General features: G+C 39.8%; 1 protein-coding gene across 1 annotated transcript in view; it reads left to right on the top strand.

The window, feature by feature from the left end:
• The window catches only part of MSH4 (mutS homolog 4), a 113,640-nt gene continuing 94,327 nt past the window's right edge, over positions 192–19,504 (top strand). Inside the window, exons 1-4 of the mRNA XM_021096463.1 lie at positions 192–1,334; positions 4,129–4,311; positions 11,786–11,946; positions 13,977–14,087. Of these exons, the coding sequence (XP_020952122.1) occupies positions 980–1,334; positions 4,129–4,311; positions 11,786–11,946; positions 13,977–14,087 (810 nt within the window). The 5' untranslated portion in view covers positions 192–979. The remainder of the gene's footprint in view (positions 1,335–4,128; positions 4,312–11,785; positions 11,947–13,976; positions 14,088–19,504) is intronic.

Raw genomic sequence — 19,504 nt, 5'->3', positions numbered from 1 at the left:
GGCGGCTGCAGCTCTCATTAGACCCCTAGCCTGGGAACCTCCATATTCCACAGGAGCGGCCCAAGAAATAGCAAAAAGACCAAAAAAAAAAAAAATTTTAGGAGTGGGAGTTCCCGTTGTGGTGCAACAGAAATGAATCCGACTAGTATCCATGAGGATACCGGTTCCATCCCTGGCCTTGCTCAGTGAGTTAAGAATCTGGCATTGCTGTCAGCTGCGGTGTAGATCACAGGTGCAGCTTGGATCCTGCATTGTAATGACTTGTGTAGGCTGGCAGCTGCGGTTCTGATTTGACCCCTAGCGTGGGAACTTGCGTGTACTGTGAGTTGGGCCCTAAAAAACGAAAAGGAAAAAAAAAATATATATATATATATATATATACACACATATATTTAGGAGTTCCCTTGTGATGCAGTTAAGTATCTGGCAGTCACTGTAAGGCTTTGTTGCTATTGTGGTGCCAGTTTGATCCCTGGCTGAGGAACTTCGTGCAGCAGTTGCAGCCAAATAAAATTTTGCGCATAGTGATGATTTACTATGTTTTAGGTTTCACTTGCTCGATACGTTTGAGTAAGTTAATGGATATTTAAGCTGTATAGGGTTAATGGTTCTTTAGCCACAAGACAGACCAATGTTAGACGGTTTGTATTATATGATCATTAAATGTTTCCACCATCACAAGCACTGGGTGCACAGTGATAGTGTTCTGTATATAAAAAGAAGCTAATGTATTTGGAGGTATGTGGGAGATGTCGCAAAGCATCATACGCCTTGTGAATTAGGAAATACGGAGCAGTGTGAATAGCAGGGGTACCACGTTGATGGGTCCTGAATACTCTTGAGGTTGAGGAAGTCCGTACCTCAAATTAAGCTGAAAACTAAATTCCGCAGGCGTTGATGGGACCGGGAACCACCCGGGGGTGGATGGGCATGCGGGGTTGACGGTGATGGCGCACTGACTAGACTGCGCCTGCTCCACATGGCTCCGGTTCTGCGCCTGCGCGTTGGACTCCAGCCTGTGTCTCGCGTTGCTTGTTTTGGGGGCCTAGGGAAGAGGCGCTCAGAAAGCTGCTTGTGCCTGAGAGAGTTTGTGAGGATGCTGAGGCCTGAGAGTTCACCAGCCTCGCTTCCTGTACCTGGGGACTCCTCCCTATCCGTAGAGGTTCGACCCCAGGTTCCTCGATGCAGTCTGGGACTCCAGGAGACTCCTCAGAGCGGCCCTTCGGCTCAGGCTGCCTCTGTGTCCTCCCGTCCTGACACGTCTGGGGCTGCGGGCGACCGGAGCAGCAGCAGCAGTCTGCCCCCGCGCCCGCCAAGCGCTCTGCCGGCCCAAGGCAAGGATGCTGGTGTGAATTTCCGGAGGCTCAGGGAGCCGCCACAAAACTTAGGTTGGGGTTTGGCTGAAAGATGAGATCCAGGTCCTCTGGGAATGTGGTGGGTCTGAGTGGTTAAAGGGCTGGTTTTATGACAGGGCTGATGGCGGATGGCCGGGATCTAAGGCAGGCCGAACACCCAGAATAATGGCCCTTCCCGCCCCCACGTGACAGCTGAGGCGTTTGTGCCTGAGTGTGGTGATGGGAGTGGTGAAACTTGGTTCCTGAACTTGGCTCCAAGTCCTTCCAGGATGCCATGAAAATAGACTAAGTTTAACATTTCGTCTAACTCAGGTGGATATGTTTAGTATGAAAAATTATGTCTTTCACAGAGAGTTCAATGGGTTTATTTTGTATTCAGTCACCCTCCAGTCAGGGGCAAAATACTGTTTTCTACACAGCGTCGCAACTCAATGGTACGGTAACACGCCAAATCCACTGGTCATTTTTTTGTGTTATAAGGGGACTCCATTTTTCACAGCCTGACCTTTCCTCTGGATTTAAAGTTCTTGATTGGTCTATTGACCTTTTTTTTTTTTTTTTTTTTTGCTTTTTGCTTTTTAGGCCTGCACCAATGGCATTTGGAGGTTCCCAGGCTAGGGGTCTAATCGGAGCTATAGCTGCCGTCCTACACCACAGCCACAGCAACCCAGGATCCTAGCCTCGTCTGTGACCTACACCACAGCTCTCGGCAGCTCGGGATCCTTAACTCACTTAGCGAGACAGAACCTGCGTCCTCATGAATCCTAGTCAGATTCATTTCTGCTATGCCATGACAGAAACTCCTTAATCTGGTTTTCTTGATTTTACTTTCCCCTGTTTTTCTTCCATCTTCTAGAGAACTATGGTCGTCTTTGTTAGTCAGTTCCCAAAGTAGTGGTTCATCCTTGGAGGATTTTTCCTAGGCCACTTCTACCTGGATGTGATTATTACCACAGTTCAGGTCTCATCTATGCTCCAGATTCCTATTTCAGACTGTCTTGTGAGTTTTTTAGTGAGGAACCAGTGGATATCTTCAAACTCACTATATGATTAATTGAATTTATCTGTCTGTAGCTCTTCAGTCTGTTTTTCTCACTTACCTCAGTCATTGGGATACTCAGGAAACTTCAGTAATTCAAGTACTCCCTCACTATAACATCCAAATAGTTAAGAAGTCCTGTATTATTATTTATTACTATTTTGCCTGCACCCTTAACATATGGAAGTTCCCAGACCAGGGATCAAACCTGCACAGCAGCAGTGACAACATTGGATCCTTAACCAGTAGGCCACAGGGAACTCATAAAATTATCTTTTCGGTAATTGTCCTTTTCTCTCTGTGTGCTATTAAAGGCCCTTATAATTTTATGTCTGATTACTGCCTCAAACTTTCTTCCACACTATCTTACAGTGTCTCCAGAGTTATATGGAAAATGAAAATCTTATGTCCTTTGCTGCTTCAATCTGTGAGTCTATTTCTAGTTAAAAAATAATGCTCTTGGGGTTCCCTTGTGGCTCGGCAGGTTAAGGATCTGGCATTGTCACTGCAGTGGCTTGGGTTGCTGCTGTGGCACATGTTTGATTCTTGCCCCAAGAACTTTCATGTGCCATGGATTTGGCCAAAAATAAAATAAAGTATTGAAACATAGCTATGTTCCTTCACTTACTTATTATCTATGGCTGTTTTCCTGTGATGGTGACAGAGTTGAGTTATGGTGACAGGCCATTTGGCCCACAAAGCCTGAAATATTCACTAACCAGCCCTTTTAAATATAGTTTGCTGCTCCCATGGTTTATAGTGTAGGAGAGGAGTGAAAGATGTATGTCAGGAAATAGATATTAATAGAAGCCAAAATAATAGATGAGACATCCAGAGAAAATGCATAATTTTGTGAGAGAAAGTAAAAAAGTGTGGAATCTTGGGAAGTCAACTATTAAGAGGCAGACAGAAGTAGTTTAAGGGGAATCAAGTGGTTGTCATGGAAATCAAGGGGAAGAGGAGAAAAGAGACCCAGTATATATGTATATTTATATATATTTAGGAAGTTCTATGTGCCAAGACATTATTTTAGGCTTTCAGATTTTATGACAACCCTATAAAAATAGGTAATATCTTATATCAGTAGGTAAGTAACTAAATAAGAAACAATCCAAGTGAGCCTAAAACTCTTTGTATACCAATTGCCTGGGAGGAGAGAATTTAAGTGAAAAAGTCAACAGAGGAAAAGGGTATTCATAATTACTATATAAAGTGAACATATCTGGTATATTTGAAGATTATTAGGGAGTTATGATTTTAGCAAGAGTAGTCACAGTGGGAGTTCCCATCATGGCACAGTGGTTAACGAATCCAACTAGGAACAATGAGGTTTCAGGTTTGATCCCTGGCCTTGCTCAGTGGGTGTTGCCATGAGCTGTGGTGTGGGTCACAGATGTGGCTCGGATCCCATGTTGCCGTGGCTCTGGTGTAGGCCAGTGGCTACAACTCCAATTAGACCCCTAGCCTGGGAACCTCCATATGCTGTGAGAACGGCCCTAGAAAAGGCAAAAAGACAAAAAAAGAGTAGTCACAGTGAACTTGTATAAGCAAAAACCATATAGCAAAAGTTTTCCTTATAATTTAGTACAAGATCATTTGTCAGTAATATTAAATTTGTCATAATTTTTATATTAAAATAATTACATGATACGGTTCTATATAAATTACGGAGATTAATACAACATTGCATAATTCTGAATCTAAGTACTGATATTTAATTTTTTTTTAATTTAGGTTCATACTGTAAAAGCAAAAGATCTTATGCAGAAAACACATTTGCCTCAGATTTTACTCTTGGTACAAGCTCATCCTCTGCACGAGGTAGTACCTGTCCTCAAATAGTAAAAACTCCATTATCTGCTGGAAATCACCAGAGATCAGGTTATAAAAGTTGGACACCGCAGATGGAATATTCAGGTAAAGTGAATGAAATATTGACCTGGATGACCTTTAGAAACTTTTAAAGTTTTGTAAATTATAAATTAGGGTAGTTAATTTGAAATTATTTGTAGCTAATGTGGAAGACTGAATATTAAATACATCAATTTAGGAAGTTCCCATGTGGCACAGCGGGTTAAGGATCCGGCATTGCTGCAGCTGAAGCACAGGTCACAACTGCAGTGTGGCTTTGATCCCTGGCCCAGGAATTTTCATATGCCATGGGTGCAGCCAAAAATAAATAAAAAGTAAATACCTCAGTTTAGCCATATTCACAATTTGAGGCTAGATTAATAAGGCTACATAGTTTGTGATGTTGATACTGTTTGTTAATAAATGCAAGTCTACATTATTATTATTATTATTATTTTTTGCTTTTTTGGGCTGCACCTGTGGCACATGGAGGTTCCCAGGCTAGGGGTCTAATCAGAGGTGCAGCTGGCAGCCTATGCCACAGCCACAGCAACTTGGGATCCAAGCCGCGTGTGTGACCTACACCACAGCTCACAGCAATGCCAGATCCTTAACCCATGGAGCAAGGCCAGGGATCAAACTGCAATCTCATGGTTCCTAGTCATGTTCATTTCCACTGCGCCATGATGGGAACTCCCTACATTATTTTTTTATCATTCTGATTGAAAAAGAAAAAGCCCCTCCTTTTAATTTTTTTTTTTTTTTTTTTTGGTCTTTTCTAGGGCCACACCCTCGGCATATGGAGGTTCCCAGCCTCAGGGTCGAAACGGAGCTGTAGCCGCTGGCCTACACCACAGCCACTGCAATGCGAGATCCAAGCTGCGTCTGCGACTCACACCACAGCTCAAGGCAATGATGGATCCTTAACCCACAGAGCAAGGCCAGGGACCGAACCTGCAACCTCATGTTTCTTAGTCGGATTCGTTAACCACTGCGCCACGATGGGAACTCCAGAAAGCCCTTCCTTTTATATATAATGTTTATTTAAATCTAGAGGTTAATGCTGATAATTCTGTTGAATTTTTTTAATACTTAAATTTTAGTGTTATCTAAATCTAGATTTTCTTGAGGATAAAATGGATGAAAAAGGTCTACATGTGTAAATATTTCTTAGTTAAAAAGTATAAGAATGTGTACATTTACAAAATAATGACAAATTATTTTTCTGAGTGATTCTACCAACATATACTCTTACTAGCAATGTATGAGAGTTCTTGTTGACCTATATCCTATCCAGCATTTGGTACTGTCAGACTCCTTAATATTTACCAGTCTAGCAGCTGTAAAACACTACCTAACTAGAGTCTGAATTTGCATTTTCCTGGTTATAAATGAGGTTGATTATCTTTTTAAAATTGTCTCTCTTCTTTGCTGAACTGTAAACTCCATGAAGGCAGAGACTGTAGCAGACAAGATCCAGTCTGAAGTAGAACCATACTATGATTTAAACAGGGAAGATTTAATATAAAGAATTATTAAACTGTGATGAAATAGTAACTATAGGATATAAGAAAACATTATAAGGTACCCACGGGCAGGGGGCTCCCAAGAGATCATACTTCAAAGTGGGCCCCCTCTGTGGGCTGTACAGATCTCTTTGGAGAAGGGGGATAATCAAGGCCATTTCAGTAATTCCTGCAGATTTGCCAGGCTGGAGCTGGTCTACTATCCAGGGCAAACAGGAAACAGGCGGGGTGGATGAATTATAGCTGCTGTCTGGAAAATGGCTGTGCAATGGGAGTGGGCTCTGGTGTGGGTTGGAGTCTTGGAAAACAGTCTCCCTCTTGGGAGGGTGGTGGTATCAAGAGGACTGTGGAAGACAGACTTGAGGAGAGAGTGAAAGAGCAGAGGGGATTAGTATGGGCAGGAGGCCTAGACTGCAGGATTTCTCTATTGAGAGGGTCTCAGGAAGGTTGTTATAGGCTGTGGCTGTGATCACCCAAGAACCTGACATTCTGGGTGTGTAGCTGGGCACGTCACCGCTAGGTGTCCTCAGACCTACACTGCTAATCCACCATGCTGCAGTGGAAACTGAAGGAGAGCCCTTCATCCTGAAAGGTCCCTCCACTGCCCTCAACTGAGAAAACTTAATGTTATGCACACTTTAAAAAAGAAATGCTTATAGGAATTCTGTCCATTATTGCAGAGCTTATGTTGAAGTGTGAACTTGGATCTGAGTGACAATAAATTGATAACTGGCATAATCCTTCGGCTATTCAACTTCCATACATGTCATTCTACACACATTTGAACTTATTTATAACAACAAAGTGATTCTGTTTTTCTACCTAACGGGATATGTACATCTATACTGAGGCAGTTCTCACTCTTTCCTAAAATAAGATTGACAGACTCAACAGTCATTGCATATTGATTACTTCAATTTCAGTCATGGTCCACTGAATATTCTGTTCTAAATTGTATAGTTAGCATTTAATAACTTGTACAAAAATTTTTTGAAATTGAAAAGAGAAAAAGTGGTTACTTTATACAAATGAACGTGCATGTAACAAAGAATAGAGAAAATAGCCAAAGCTGCTGTAGTTTTTGCTTCTGTAACTGGTCATGAGATTATAGTTGATATCTATGGCTTCCTTCTTTCACAACCCATCCCACATTTCCCTTATCTGCAGCAGTAAAGGTGGAATGACTTTCATTCCTGAAGGGTCTGAGTCCTTAGTCATTCTGTCTCTTTTTGGGTTGCTATAGTTTTCTATTAACCTTTACTATTGGAAATACTAAGAGGTGCCTTAGAGAATACCCTGGCTTCCACACATAGTCTGCTTTGCCTCCATTGTGAATAGCAACATGATATCCTCTTGGCAATCAGGATTGACCACTCCATCCACATATAACCCCCCCCCCTTTTTGCCTGTTGGTTCAGTGGCATAAATAAGGAGCCCCAAATGGGCAGGTGGTAGTCTCATCTTCCAGTTCAGTAGAAACATTGTTGTCTCACCTGGTGGAACCAATAACCTTGTGGAGACTAAGATCTCCAAACCAGCAGAGCTCAAAATTGCTAGAATGGGAAGCAAAAATTCTTTAGGTGGATTGGTAGGTATAATAGTGAGAATAAGCTACTCCTGTTTTCTCCCCTTGATTCTTGGACCTGTGTATTCTTTTTTTTTTTTTTTCCTTTGTCTTTTTAGGGCCGCACCTGGGGCATATGGAGATTCCCAGGCTAGGGGTCTAATAGGAGCTGCAGCTGCTGGCCTATGCCACAGCCACAGCAACGCCAGATTTGAACCCTGTCTGTGACCTACACCACAGCTCATGGCAACGCTGGATCCTTAACCCACTGAGTGAGGCCAGGGATCGAACCTACAACCTCATGGTTCCTAGTTGGATTCGTTTCCGCTGCACCACGACGGGAACTCCTGACCTGTGTATTCTGGTTATGAAGAATATAGTATCTGTGATTCAAAGTATAAATCACTTTCTGCAAGAGAGAACCCCATTCTGTTGTCTCCCAATTGGTACTGTGACTGAGTTTTCAGTAAATCATTTTGCCTTTTGACTAAGCAAGACATTTCTGGGTGATGGGGTATGTGGTAAAACTAGTTGATTCAGTGGGCCGGAGCCCATTGATGTATTTATTTCCTTTGCTGGGAAGCAAGTTCCTTGATCAGATGCAATACTGTGTAGAATGCTATGATGATGGATAAGCACTCTGTGAGCTCACTAGTGATGATGCTGGCAGAAGCATTATGGGCAAGGAAGGCAAATATGAATATGTGTATGAATATGAATAGAATATGTGTTTATTCCAGTGAGGACAGATATCTGCTTCCTCCTTGATGGAAGAAATCCAATGTAATCAACGAACCACTAGGTGGTGTGTTTTCCCCCTGGGGAATGACGCTATATGGGACATTTAATGTTGATCTCTGCTGTTGGTAGATTGGGCATTCAGCAGTAAGGTTAACCAGGTCAGCCTTGGTAAGAGGGAGTTCATGTTGTTGAGCCCATGCATAGTCTCAATTCTTGCTACCATGGTTCATTTGTTCACCAGTCTATTGAGGAAACCCTGGGGTGGCTTGGAAAAGAGGCTAATTGTCATTAATAGAATGTATCATTTTGTCCACCACTATTAAGAGTCTCCTTTACAGCAGATGCCCTTTGGCGAGCATTCACTTGAGACAAACATTTTCAAAGTCAGTGCTCATTCTAAAAGATTCATCCACATTCTTTTCCTAAACTTTCCTTGTCACTGTCTTCAAGGACCTGTTCCTTCCAAGTCCCTGACCATCTTGCTAAACTATGAGCAACTGCTCATGAATACTTCTAACTGTACTTCTGGTTATCTGTCATACTAAGGAGTTTCTTAGTAGAAAAACAATGGAAGAAATTATAAAGGAAAAGATTATGTATACAAAAATAGAAATCTTTGTGATAGCAAAAAAGCAAGATTGGTGGAGTTCCCATCATGGCCCAGTGGTAACAAACCCAACTAGTATTCTTGAGGACACACAGGTTTGATCCCTGGCCTCACTCAGTGGGTTAAGGATCTGGTGTTGCTGTGAGCTGTGGTATAGGTTGCAGAAGTGGCTTAGACTTGGCATTGCTGTGGCTGTGGCATAGGCCGGCATCTGCAGCTCCAGTTCAACTCCTAGCCTGGGAACTTCCATATGCTGCAAGTGAAGCCCTAAAAAGCAAAAAAAAAAAAAAAAAAAGCAAGATTGGTAGCATCCATAAATTATTGTCATTGATTTACAAAATCCTCAATCAATTATTGTCATTGATTTTACAAAAGCAGGCTGAAAAACTAAGGCCTGTAAAAATTGTGTAAAAAGGATGTAAACATCTCAAGATATAGAAAACAAATGGATATATTAAGTGATGTTCTGTTTGATAGTAATTTTTAAAAATATAAATTTATGCATCAATCCATTAAAACAGCTAATAATAACAATAATAATACATATCAGAAGTTAATACCAGTAAGGATTCATTAAGATTGGTTTTTCTCATAGACTGCTAATAGAATTAAAAATTGATACAATTCTGATAAGAAATTTGACAGTATATGCAAGTTCCCATCATGGTTCAGTGGTTAGCGAATCCGACTAGGAACCATGAGGGTTAGGGTTTGATCCCTGGCCTTGCTCAGTGGGTTAAGGATCCAGCGTTGCCTGTGAGCTGTGGTGTAGGTTGCAGACGTGGCTTGGATCCCATGTTGCCGTTGCTGTGGCGTAGGCCAGCAGCTACACTCTGATTAGACCCCTAGCCTGGGAACCTCCACATGCTGCACCTGCGGCCCTAGAAAAGACAAGAAATAAATGATGGTTTTCCTTTTTTCCAGCAATTAGACTACTAAGGATCCACTTTAGGGAAATAAGAAAAGACCCAGAAAAAAGCTTTATGTACTGTGATGCTCATATATACCTAACTTACAACAGATAACAGTGTAAATGTTCTTTTAATGGAGTTCCCTTGTGGTGCAGCAGGTTAAGGATCTGACATTGTCACTGCAGTGGCTCAGGTCCTACTGTGGTATGGGTTTGATCCTTAGCCCAGGAAATTCCACATGTCATCGGTGCAGCCAAAAAAAAAAAATATAAAGTTTAAGGGAGATGTTTTCTAAGTGTACTGAATTTCCAAACACTGGAATCCAGTTAGCTTCCAGTTATAAATGGGAAGGTTGGGAATTCCCACTGTAGTGCAGTGAGTTAAGGATCTGGCATTGCTGCAGCTGCAATGTTGTAGTGCTTCAGCTTAGATTCCATCCCTGGCCCAGGAATTTCCATAAACCTCGGGTGACGTCAAAAAAAAAAAAAAAAAAAAAGAGAGAGAGAGAGAAGGTCATATTTGATTGCAGAACTTTAATTGACTTCTGTAGATCGAATATAAACTCAATCACCATGTGTAATAAGGCTTTCATGGCAAAAAGCGTTCTGAGATTTAGACACAATAGATTTTTCTTTTTTTCCTTTTTAGAACCACACCTGTGGCATATGGAAGTTCCTGGGCTAGGGGTCAATAGGAGCTGCAGGCCTGTGTACACCACAGCAATACCAGATCCCAGCTCTATGCTGCAGCTGTGGCAACACCAGATCCTTTAACCTGCTGAATGAAGCCAAGGACCAAATCTGCATTCTCTTAACCCACTAAACCACAACAGGAATTCCTACACACAATAGATTTTTGAATGAACTCTTAAGTTGACTGCTGACTAAGCGTAAATGTTTACATAATTTTGTAGGTGTTATAATAGGAGATAGAAATAAAAAAGGTATTCTAGACTAGTGAGGGAAAAAAGAGAAGAAAAAGATATGTTAAAGAGTTGAAAAAGGAGTAAAAGACAATTTTTTTTTTTGTCTTTTCTAGGGCTGCATCCATGGCATATTGAGGTTCTCAGGCTAGAGGTCTAATCTGAGCTATAGCCGCCAGTCTATGCCATAGCCACAGCAACGCCAGATCCAAGCTGCATCTGCGACCTACACCACAGCTCACGGCAACACTGGATCCTTAACCCACTGAGCAAGGCCAGGGATCGAACCTGCTACCTTATGGTTCCTAGTCGGATTCGTTATCCACTGAGCCACGACGGTAACTCCCCAGTTTTGTTTTTTGAAAATAAAATTTTAGATATATTTAGTCTGACATTTTTTTGAATCCACGATTAATTTGACATGCTTTACATAACTCTTCTATATTGCATTTAATTCTTATATCAACTTTATGGAAAGATGTGGTATTTCTAGTTTGCAGATAAAGAAATGGTTGCTTTAGAAAGATTAAACTACTTACATGCATATTTATGGTTTGTAAGGCACAGATCTCAAAATCACTAATTTTTGTCGAGGTTAAGAGCACCAGGTCTGGAGCCAGTCAGCCTGTGTACAAATTTTATCAGTTCCATTCATGCCTCAGTCTCCTTAGAAGTAAATGGAGAAAATAACGATGCCTATTGATAGAGCTGTTGTGACAATTCACTAAGTTAATCCAAGTAAAGAACTTAGAACATTCTTGGCACATTAATAAAATATACAACATTATACAGGTATCTCATAATTGGAGTTTATAGTTGTATAATGTTTTATACTTTATAAAATACATTCATATGTATTATCTCATTTGATCCTTCAGCCACCTCTTGAGTTAGAGTAGTTATTACATTATATTTTGTGATTTATGATTATTATGAAATAATTTGCTCAAATTCATATAACTTTTAAATGATGATACATAATCTATTTTCTGATCCCAAATTTATCATGTCATTCCAACAAAGTATAAAATAAGACAATGCATAAGATTATTATTTCTAAACGTGAGGCTAAGCTTTGGCAAAATATTTAGATAATTAACATTTTCCTTTGGTCTGGATATGAAAATTTATTTTTTGATGATCAAAAGAAAATTTTTTCCTTGGATATTGATAGTTGTGTCTAGATTTGTTGCTTTGAGATCTTGTGAGAAAGAACTTGAAAGTATTATTATAATGTTTATAAATTTTCTTTTAAAAAATTTTTAACAGCTACATCCTCATCTGCAGTTTCTGCGCACTCTCCATCAGTTGTTGTAGCCGTTGTAGAAGGGAGAGGACTTGCCAGAGGTGAAATAGGGATGGCAAGTATTGATTTAAAAAGCCCACAAATTATATTATCTCAGTTTGCAGACAACACAACATATGCAAAGGTAAGAATTTTTACTCCTAGGAAATGGTTCATCTAGAGGGCATCATGCACATTTTCACATCAATGCTTTCCTAATTAGTTGACTTTTTGGTAGAGTAAAGGTTATTTATTATACAACCAATATAGATTACTCTGACCTAAAATAAATTGTTTTAATCTGATCTTAATTTTTAATATTATTTCGTTCTAAAATAACATGTTTTGCTGTTACTTGAATATTCCAAATTAATATTCATTTCTAAAGTTAGTATCTTCAATTTAATAATTCCTGGATTCATTCCAAAGATAGTAAATGTAATAGTGCTATCTCCAACGGGTTGTTTCCATTGAATTGTATTTTAAATTTTATTTTCCAGAGATAAGGGAAACTGGTGTATTAGATCAGTCATAATTTAGTCTCTCAACTTCTTGCTTTTGCTTTCTATCACTTATTATTAATTTGGGCCACTGGCCTGTTGTCCTGGGAATTTGTGTGACTTAGGTAGAGATAGTCTATTCCTGATCTCTATATTCTAAAAAGTTATTTGACCCAATTACTGTTATTAAAATATTAAGTTCTATGTTATTTTTAATTTTTTATTTTTCTTTATTCCTTTTCCTAATTCCCTTTTATGGTTCCCCAGTGTGTAGGCTTCTTTTTACCACCTAATAATTAATTTTTTTTTTTTTTTTGGCCTTACCCGCAGCACATGGAAGTTCCCAGGCCAGGGACTGAACCTGAGCCACAGCCACAGCCATGACAATGCTGAATCCTTAACTGCTAGGCCATCAGGGAACTCTAATAATTAATTTTTTAATATACCTAACAACCTAAGTGGTATCAGTAGTGCATATTAACTTTTTATCTGGGTATTGAACATTTTTATGAAATTTAAAAATAATAGGATAAAAGTTTTTTAAAAAGAGGAATGTTCTGGCATATTTTTTAAGAATTTCTGGAGTTCCCGTCGTGGCGCAGTGGTTAACGAATCCGGCTAGGAACCATGAGGTTGCGGGTTCGGTCCCTGCCTTTGCTCAGTGGGTTAACGATCCGGCGTTGCCCTGAGCTGTGGTGTAGGTTGCAGACGCGGCTCGGATCCCGCGTTGCTGTGGCTCTGGCGTAGGCCGGTGGCTACAGCTCCGATTCAACCCCTAGCCTGGGAACCTCCATATGCCGCGGGAGCAGCCCAAGAAATAGCAACAACAACAACAAAAAAAAAACAAAAAAAAAACAAAAAAAAGAATTTCTGTGTCTAGGAGTTCCTGTTGTGGCGCAGTGGTTACCAAATCCGACTGGGAACCATGAAGTTGCGGGTTCAATCCCTGCCCTTGCTCAGTGGGTTAAGGATCTGGCGTTGCCGTGAGCTGTGGTGTAGGTCGCAGACGCGGCTTGGATCCCGCGTTGCTGTAGCTCTGGCGTAGGCCGGCAGCTACAGCTCCGATTCGACCCCTAGCCTGGGAACCTCCATATGCCACAGGAGCGGCCCAAGAAATGGCAAAAAAAAAAAAAAAGAATTTCTGTGTCTAGAATAATAGTCTTAGTTCTAGACTAAGAAATGCACCTTATATTGTAAAAAGCAATTATAAAGTAGATAAAAGGCAGTTATAAAATAGATGTTTCTCATCTGTGTTTCTGTACTTTTCAACTTCTGAGTTGTATCGATATAGCCATGTTGATGAATCACCATAGTTAAACTGTTGAATCTTTATGTTTTTCAAGGAGATGAATAAAATACTGAGTAGAAGAATTTATTTTAAAAAAATCTTTTTTTAGGAATACATATTTGATAAGTTCAAATTATTTGGGGGCTTAGAGCTGATACAAACTACTGTGAATAAAATATAGCCTATCTTTATGATAATATTTTGTATTTATAATTTTATGGGATGTGTGTTTAACATATCATCATTACAAATACATAGGACAATTGTGATTTTGTATATCTCTGAATTAATTATAAGTACTTGTCTCTTAGAAAAATATGAAACTTTTTTTTGTTTTAGAGAATTCTAAACTTACATTTAAGAAATTGTTTATTCAAACAATTTTAGGTGATCACTAAACTCAAAATTTTATCACCTTTGGAAATAATAATGTCAAATACTGCTTGTGTTGTGGGGAATTCAACCAAGTTGTTTACCCTTATCACAGAAAATTTCAAAGTAAGTGATTTTTATTCTTATTTACTTAAACTCCATTTTATCCTATGCTGAAGAACAGTAATTTGAACAATTTTATGTTTACGCTGAAGTACTCACTAAAAACAAGTCCTGAGGGGAACTATTAATGCATAAAATAAAAATGACAGGGAATCCAGAGTTCTCTTGTGGCACAACTGGTTAAAGCTCTGGTGTTGTCACTGCAGCAGCTCCATTGCTGCTGTGATGCAGGTTCAGTCCCTGGCCTGGGAACTTCCACATGTCATGGGTACAGCCAAAAAAAAAAAAAAAAAATGCAGTTATTTGATTTGGCACCCTTGATGTATTTTATTTTTAAAATTTTTGAAGTTTTATGGCCACATCCATGGCATATGGAAGTTCCTGGGCCAGGGATTGAATCTGAGGCACTGCTGAGATCTGCGCCACAGCTGTGTCAATGCCAGATCCTTTAACCCACTGTGCTGGCCCAGGGATGAAACCTGCACCTCCACAATGACCTGAGCTGCCACAGTCAGATTCTTAAACCACAGTGCCATGGTCAGAACTCCGATATATTTTCAACAAAAAGAAAAATGTTTTAGGTAAGAAGAGGGTTTCCCAGAGTGTACAGGAGGCAGACCCTTAGAGAAAGTGTGGATTTCCTTAAGTATAGCTTCTTGAAAGCTAGTTATTGTGGTGCTGGGCTAGTTGAAGTTCTTATTCTTCTAGGGGATAGCAGCTATTAGCAGGTATTTTTTCTTTTGAAGAATTTGATCTGTATTATAGAATTGTTGCAGCTTCTCCTGGCAGCATGTCCTATCTCACAGCTTTCTACTTCAGTCTCCATCTGTGGGACTGGGGCAGGGGAGTGCTTTGGAACCTTATTCAGCCAGTGTTCTGCCTTTCAGTAACGGCCTTTCCACCACGTAGTTTATTTCTTCCCTCTAGCAAATCTCCCTGCTTTGTGGAATGGAGGTTGTGGTTCCTAACGCATTGCAGTTAGAATAATTCCTGAGGAGTGCAAATATATATATATATATGTATATATATACATATATATATATATATATATATATATATATATATATATATGTAATCTTTTTAGGGCAATACCTATGGCATATGGAGGTTCCCAGGCTAGGGGTTGAATCGGAGCCATAGCCACTGACCTACATACGCCCCAGTCATGCCAGATTCGAGCCTCTTCTGTGACCCATACCACAGCTCACGGCAACACTGGATCCTTAACCTACTGAGTGAGGCCAGGGATTGAACCTGTGTCCTCATGGTTCCTAATCAGATTAATTTCCCCTGAGCCATGAGAGGAACTCCTGTATATTCCTAATATATTCAATATCTATAGTCATATAAGTTTTCTTGTGTTCTTAGAGATCCTACATAGATCAGTTATCTTTGACTCATTGCTGGAAATGATCCCTGCTGTAAATCTGTTGTTGCTATTAGACAAGACTTTGTATCTATCTTTTTCATTCACTACTTCAGACTTTTTTTCATCACCCTTATTTATGTATAACTCTCCATATACTTTCATTATTTTGTTTTGATTAAGCATCCTAAGTCCTTTGGTTGTAACAGAAATTTAAGTAACTTAAGAGGAAATTCTTTATCGTCTTATGTAACTGGGAAGCCAAATGGTTAGATAGATCCTATTCCTGCTCTCATCCCTACCATCATCTCCCCTTCCTTCCTTCCTTTCTCTGCAAATAGGAACCTCAGTGAGGTTTAAGACAATGATTGCTGCAGTTCTCGTCATAGTGTAGCGGAAACAAATCCGACTAGGAACCATGAAGTTGCAGGTTCGATCCCTGTCCCTGCTCAGTTAAGGATCTGGCGTTGCCATAACCTGTGGTGTAGGTGGCAGATGCAGCTCAGATCTGATGTGGCTGTGACTGTGGCTGTGGTCGGCAGCTGTAGCTCTTACTGGAACCCTAGCCTGGGAACCTCCATATGCTGCAAGAGCGGCCCTAAAAAAAAAAAAAAAAAAAAAAAAAAAAAAAAGATTGCTGATAGCTTGAGGCTGTTGTCCTTTCAGCTTAGCCAACTGAGAGAAAAAATAATTTCTTTCTTCCTGTATTCATATATGACTTCTAGAGAAGAACCGTGACTATTCCTGCTTTGTTCATGCTCCCACAGTTAATCACTGTTTCTGGGAATAGAAGCTCTATGATTAATTAATCCCAGGTCATTTGCTTTTTCTGTGGGGTACAGAGTACTGCAATTGGCAGTCCTACATGGACAGAATCACATAGAACGTGGGATAGATGAACCTGTTTAAGCTTCAGTTTTTATTCTTCAGTAAAATAGGGGCAATAATGGTATCTACCTCCTAGAGAACTGATGTTTCATACAGGATTATCAGAAATGGTCACATTGATAAGGTTACATTTGTGTAAAGCCCTGAAGGGAGTGAGAGAGAGAGAGCCATAGAAGTATTTAGTATAAAGGTATTATAAGCAGAGGGAAGAATCAGTGTTATTATTATTATTATTGCACTTACCATAAAAAGACCTTCATTAAATAAGAAGTAATTTGAAGTGAAAGGAACATGGACCTCATAGTCAAATAAATGTAAATTCAAGTCTCAGGTCTGGCACATATCAATTGTATGATATTAGAAAGGTTACTTGACTTTTTTTTTTTTTTTTTTGGCTGTACCCCTTGGCATATGTAAGTTCCTAGGCCAGGATAGAACCCACACCACAGCAGTGACCCAGGCCACTGCAGTGAAAATGCTGGATCCTTAACCCACTGCACCACAAGGGAACTCCAAAAGTTACTTGACTTTTCAGAATTTGACTTAGAAAAAAATTGTAACTAATACAAGACCTACGGTATTATTATTTTTTGTTGTTGTTTTTTTAAATTTAATTTTTATTTTTTTTACAGAATAACATACATATATTTAAACACAATTACATTCACACAATTATTATATCATGGATCTTAAGAAAGAGATAGAGTGACTCCCTCTGGAGAAATGAAATGGAAAATAGGCTGAGACAAATAGGAAATTTATTCTATACTTTATCCCATTTTGTATGGCTTTCACCTTTACTATGTAGTATTATCTATTACATTTCAATTTTTCTTTAAAAATTAGCATTATATAACAATTGTGTATATTATGCAACTAAAATTTATAAAGAAGAAAGTCATATACCATTAAATATTTTATATAGCATAATAAAAATAATAACTGGTAAGAATAACAAAAATAGTACACCCTCTGAAAATAACTAAAATATAAAATGCATTAATTGGTTAAAAAACAGTGTAACTATATAAATATGTCCTCACAATTTGTTACATCTTATTGATTCTTCAATATAGGCATTACACCATTCTAGGTGATCTGATAAACAAGACATTATAGACCTTACATTGTACCATGGAGATAAATGGTTATTAATAATACAGTTGTAGAACTGCATTATTTAATCATACAGTTGCATTATTTAATTATAATTATCATAAATTCTTTGATGGAGAGGAAATCAGAATCAGATCTAAGAAGACTTCAGCATTCCAAGAATGATGTCAAATGACCCCCTTCATGGTGGATTAAGCACTTATTTACTATGTGATGTGTTTCTTCTCCAGAGATTCCTTGTTTGTGTATCAATTGTAGATTTTTGGTTTGCAGTTATTCTGAAGTTTTGATGTAGGAGTCTATATGTGTACGAGATTGTTTTAACTTGTTGGTCTCTTAATTGCAAGTTCATCTCCAGTGTCCTGCATTTGTACCCACCTCTTCTCATGATTTCTGATTTTGGTGGTATAATTGTGCATGGATGATTTCATACCTTTCCTGGTGAGCCTTGTCATTTGTGGAATTTTTGTTCCATGTTGCAGCCTTTTCTTTTCTGCCTAGAGAAGTTCCTTTAGTATTTGTTGTAAGGCTGGTTTAGCGTTGCTGAATCCTCTCAACTTTTGCTTATCTGTGAAGGTTTTGATTTCTCCTTCAAATCTGAATGAGAGCCTTGCTGGGTAGAGTAATCTTGGTTGGAGGTTATCACGTAAAGTATATCATGCCACTCCCTTCTGGCCTGCAGAGTTTCTGTTGAAAAATCTGCCGATAACCTTATTGGGGTTCCCTTGTATGTTACTTGTTTCTTTTCTCTAGCTGCTTTCAAGATTTTCTCTTTGTCTCTTTGTCTTTAATTTTCTCTTTGTCTTCAGTTTGATTAATATGTGTCTTGGTGTAGTCCTCCTTGGGTTTATTTTATATGGTACTCATTGTGCTTCCTGGGTTTGAGTGAGTGGTTCCTTTCCCATGTTAGGGAAGTTTTCGGCTATGATCTCTTGGAATATTTTTTCTGTCCCCTTCTCTCTCTCTTCTCCTTCTGGCACCCCTATGATACGGATGTTGGTGTATTTAACATTGTCCCAGAGTTCTCTGAGACTCTCTTCATTTGTTTTCAATCTTTTTTCTCTTTTCTGTTCCACATCCATAATTTCCACTAATCTGTCCTCCACCTCGCTTATTCATTCTTCTGCCTCCTGTATTCTGCTGTTAGCTGCTTCTAGTGCGTTTTTTATTTCAGTTATTGTCTTTTGCATCTCTTCTTGTTTAAGTTTTATATCTTGTATCTCTTTGCTCAGTGTTTCCTGTAAGTTATCCATCTTTGCCTCCAGTTTATTTCCAATGTCTTGCATCATCTTCAGCGTCAACAGTCTCAAGTCTTTTTCCTGGAGGCTGAGAATCTCCTCATCACTTAGCTGATTTTCTGGGGTTTTTCCTTTCTCCCTCATCTGAGTTATAGTTCTCTGTCTTTTCATTTTTATAGGTTTTTGGTGTGGTGACCTTTTTACAGATACTAGAGTTGTAGCCTCTCTTACTTCTGGCATCTGCCCCCCCTTGTGTCTGAAGTCAGTGTGGGGGCTTGCTGTAGGCTTCCTGATGGGGGGGGGGGCTTATGCCTGCCCACTGGTAGGTGGAACTGATTCTAATCCTTCTGGTGGGTGGAGCTTAGTCTCTGGATGGGATTAGAGGCAGCTGTGTGCCTGAGGGGTCTTTAGGTAGCCTGTTTACTGAGGGCCGGGGCGTGATCCCACCTGGAGTGTTGTTTGCCTGGGCTTCTCAGTGCTGACTGACAGGTGGGGCCAGATTTTCCCAAAATGGCCACTTCCAGAGATAGGCATGGCTGCTGAATATTCCCGAGAGCTTTGCTTTCAATGTCCTTCCGTCACAACAAGTCACATTCACCCCTGTTTTCCCAGGATGTCCTCCAAGAACTGCAGTCAGGTTTGACCCAGATTCCTAAGGAGACCTTGCTCTGCTCTGGGACCCAGTGCACGTGAAAGCCTGTGTGTGCCTTTTAAGAATGGGGTCTCCGTTTCCCCCAGTCCTGTGGAGCTCCTGTGCACAAGCCCCACTGGCCTTCAATGCCAGATGCTCCAGGGGCTCTTTCTCCCAGTGC

This window comes from Sus scrofa, chromosome 6, assembly GCF_000003025.6.
Source record: "Sus scrofa isolate TJ Tabasco breed Duroc chromosome 6, Sscrofa11.1, whole genome shotgun sequence".
NCBI lineage: Eukaryota > Metazoa > Chordata > Mammalia > Artiodactyla > Suidae > Sus > Sus scrofa.
This window is presented reverse-complemented; position numbering and strand designations above follow the sequence as displayed.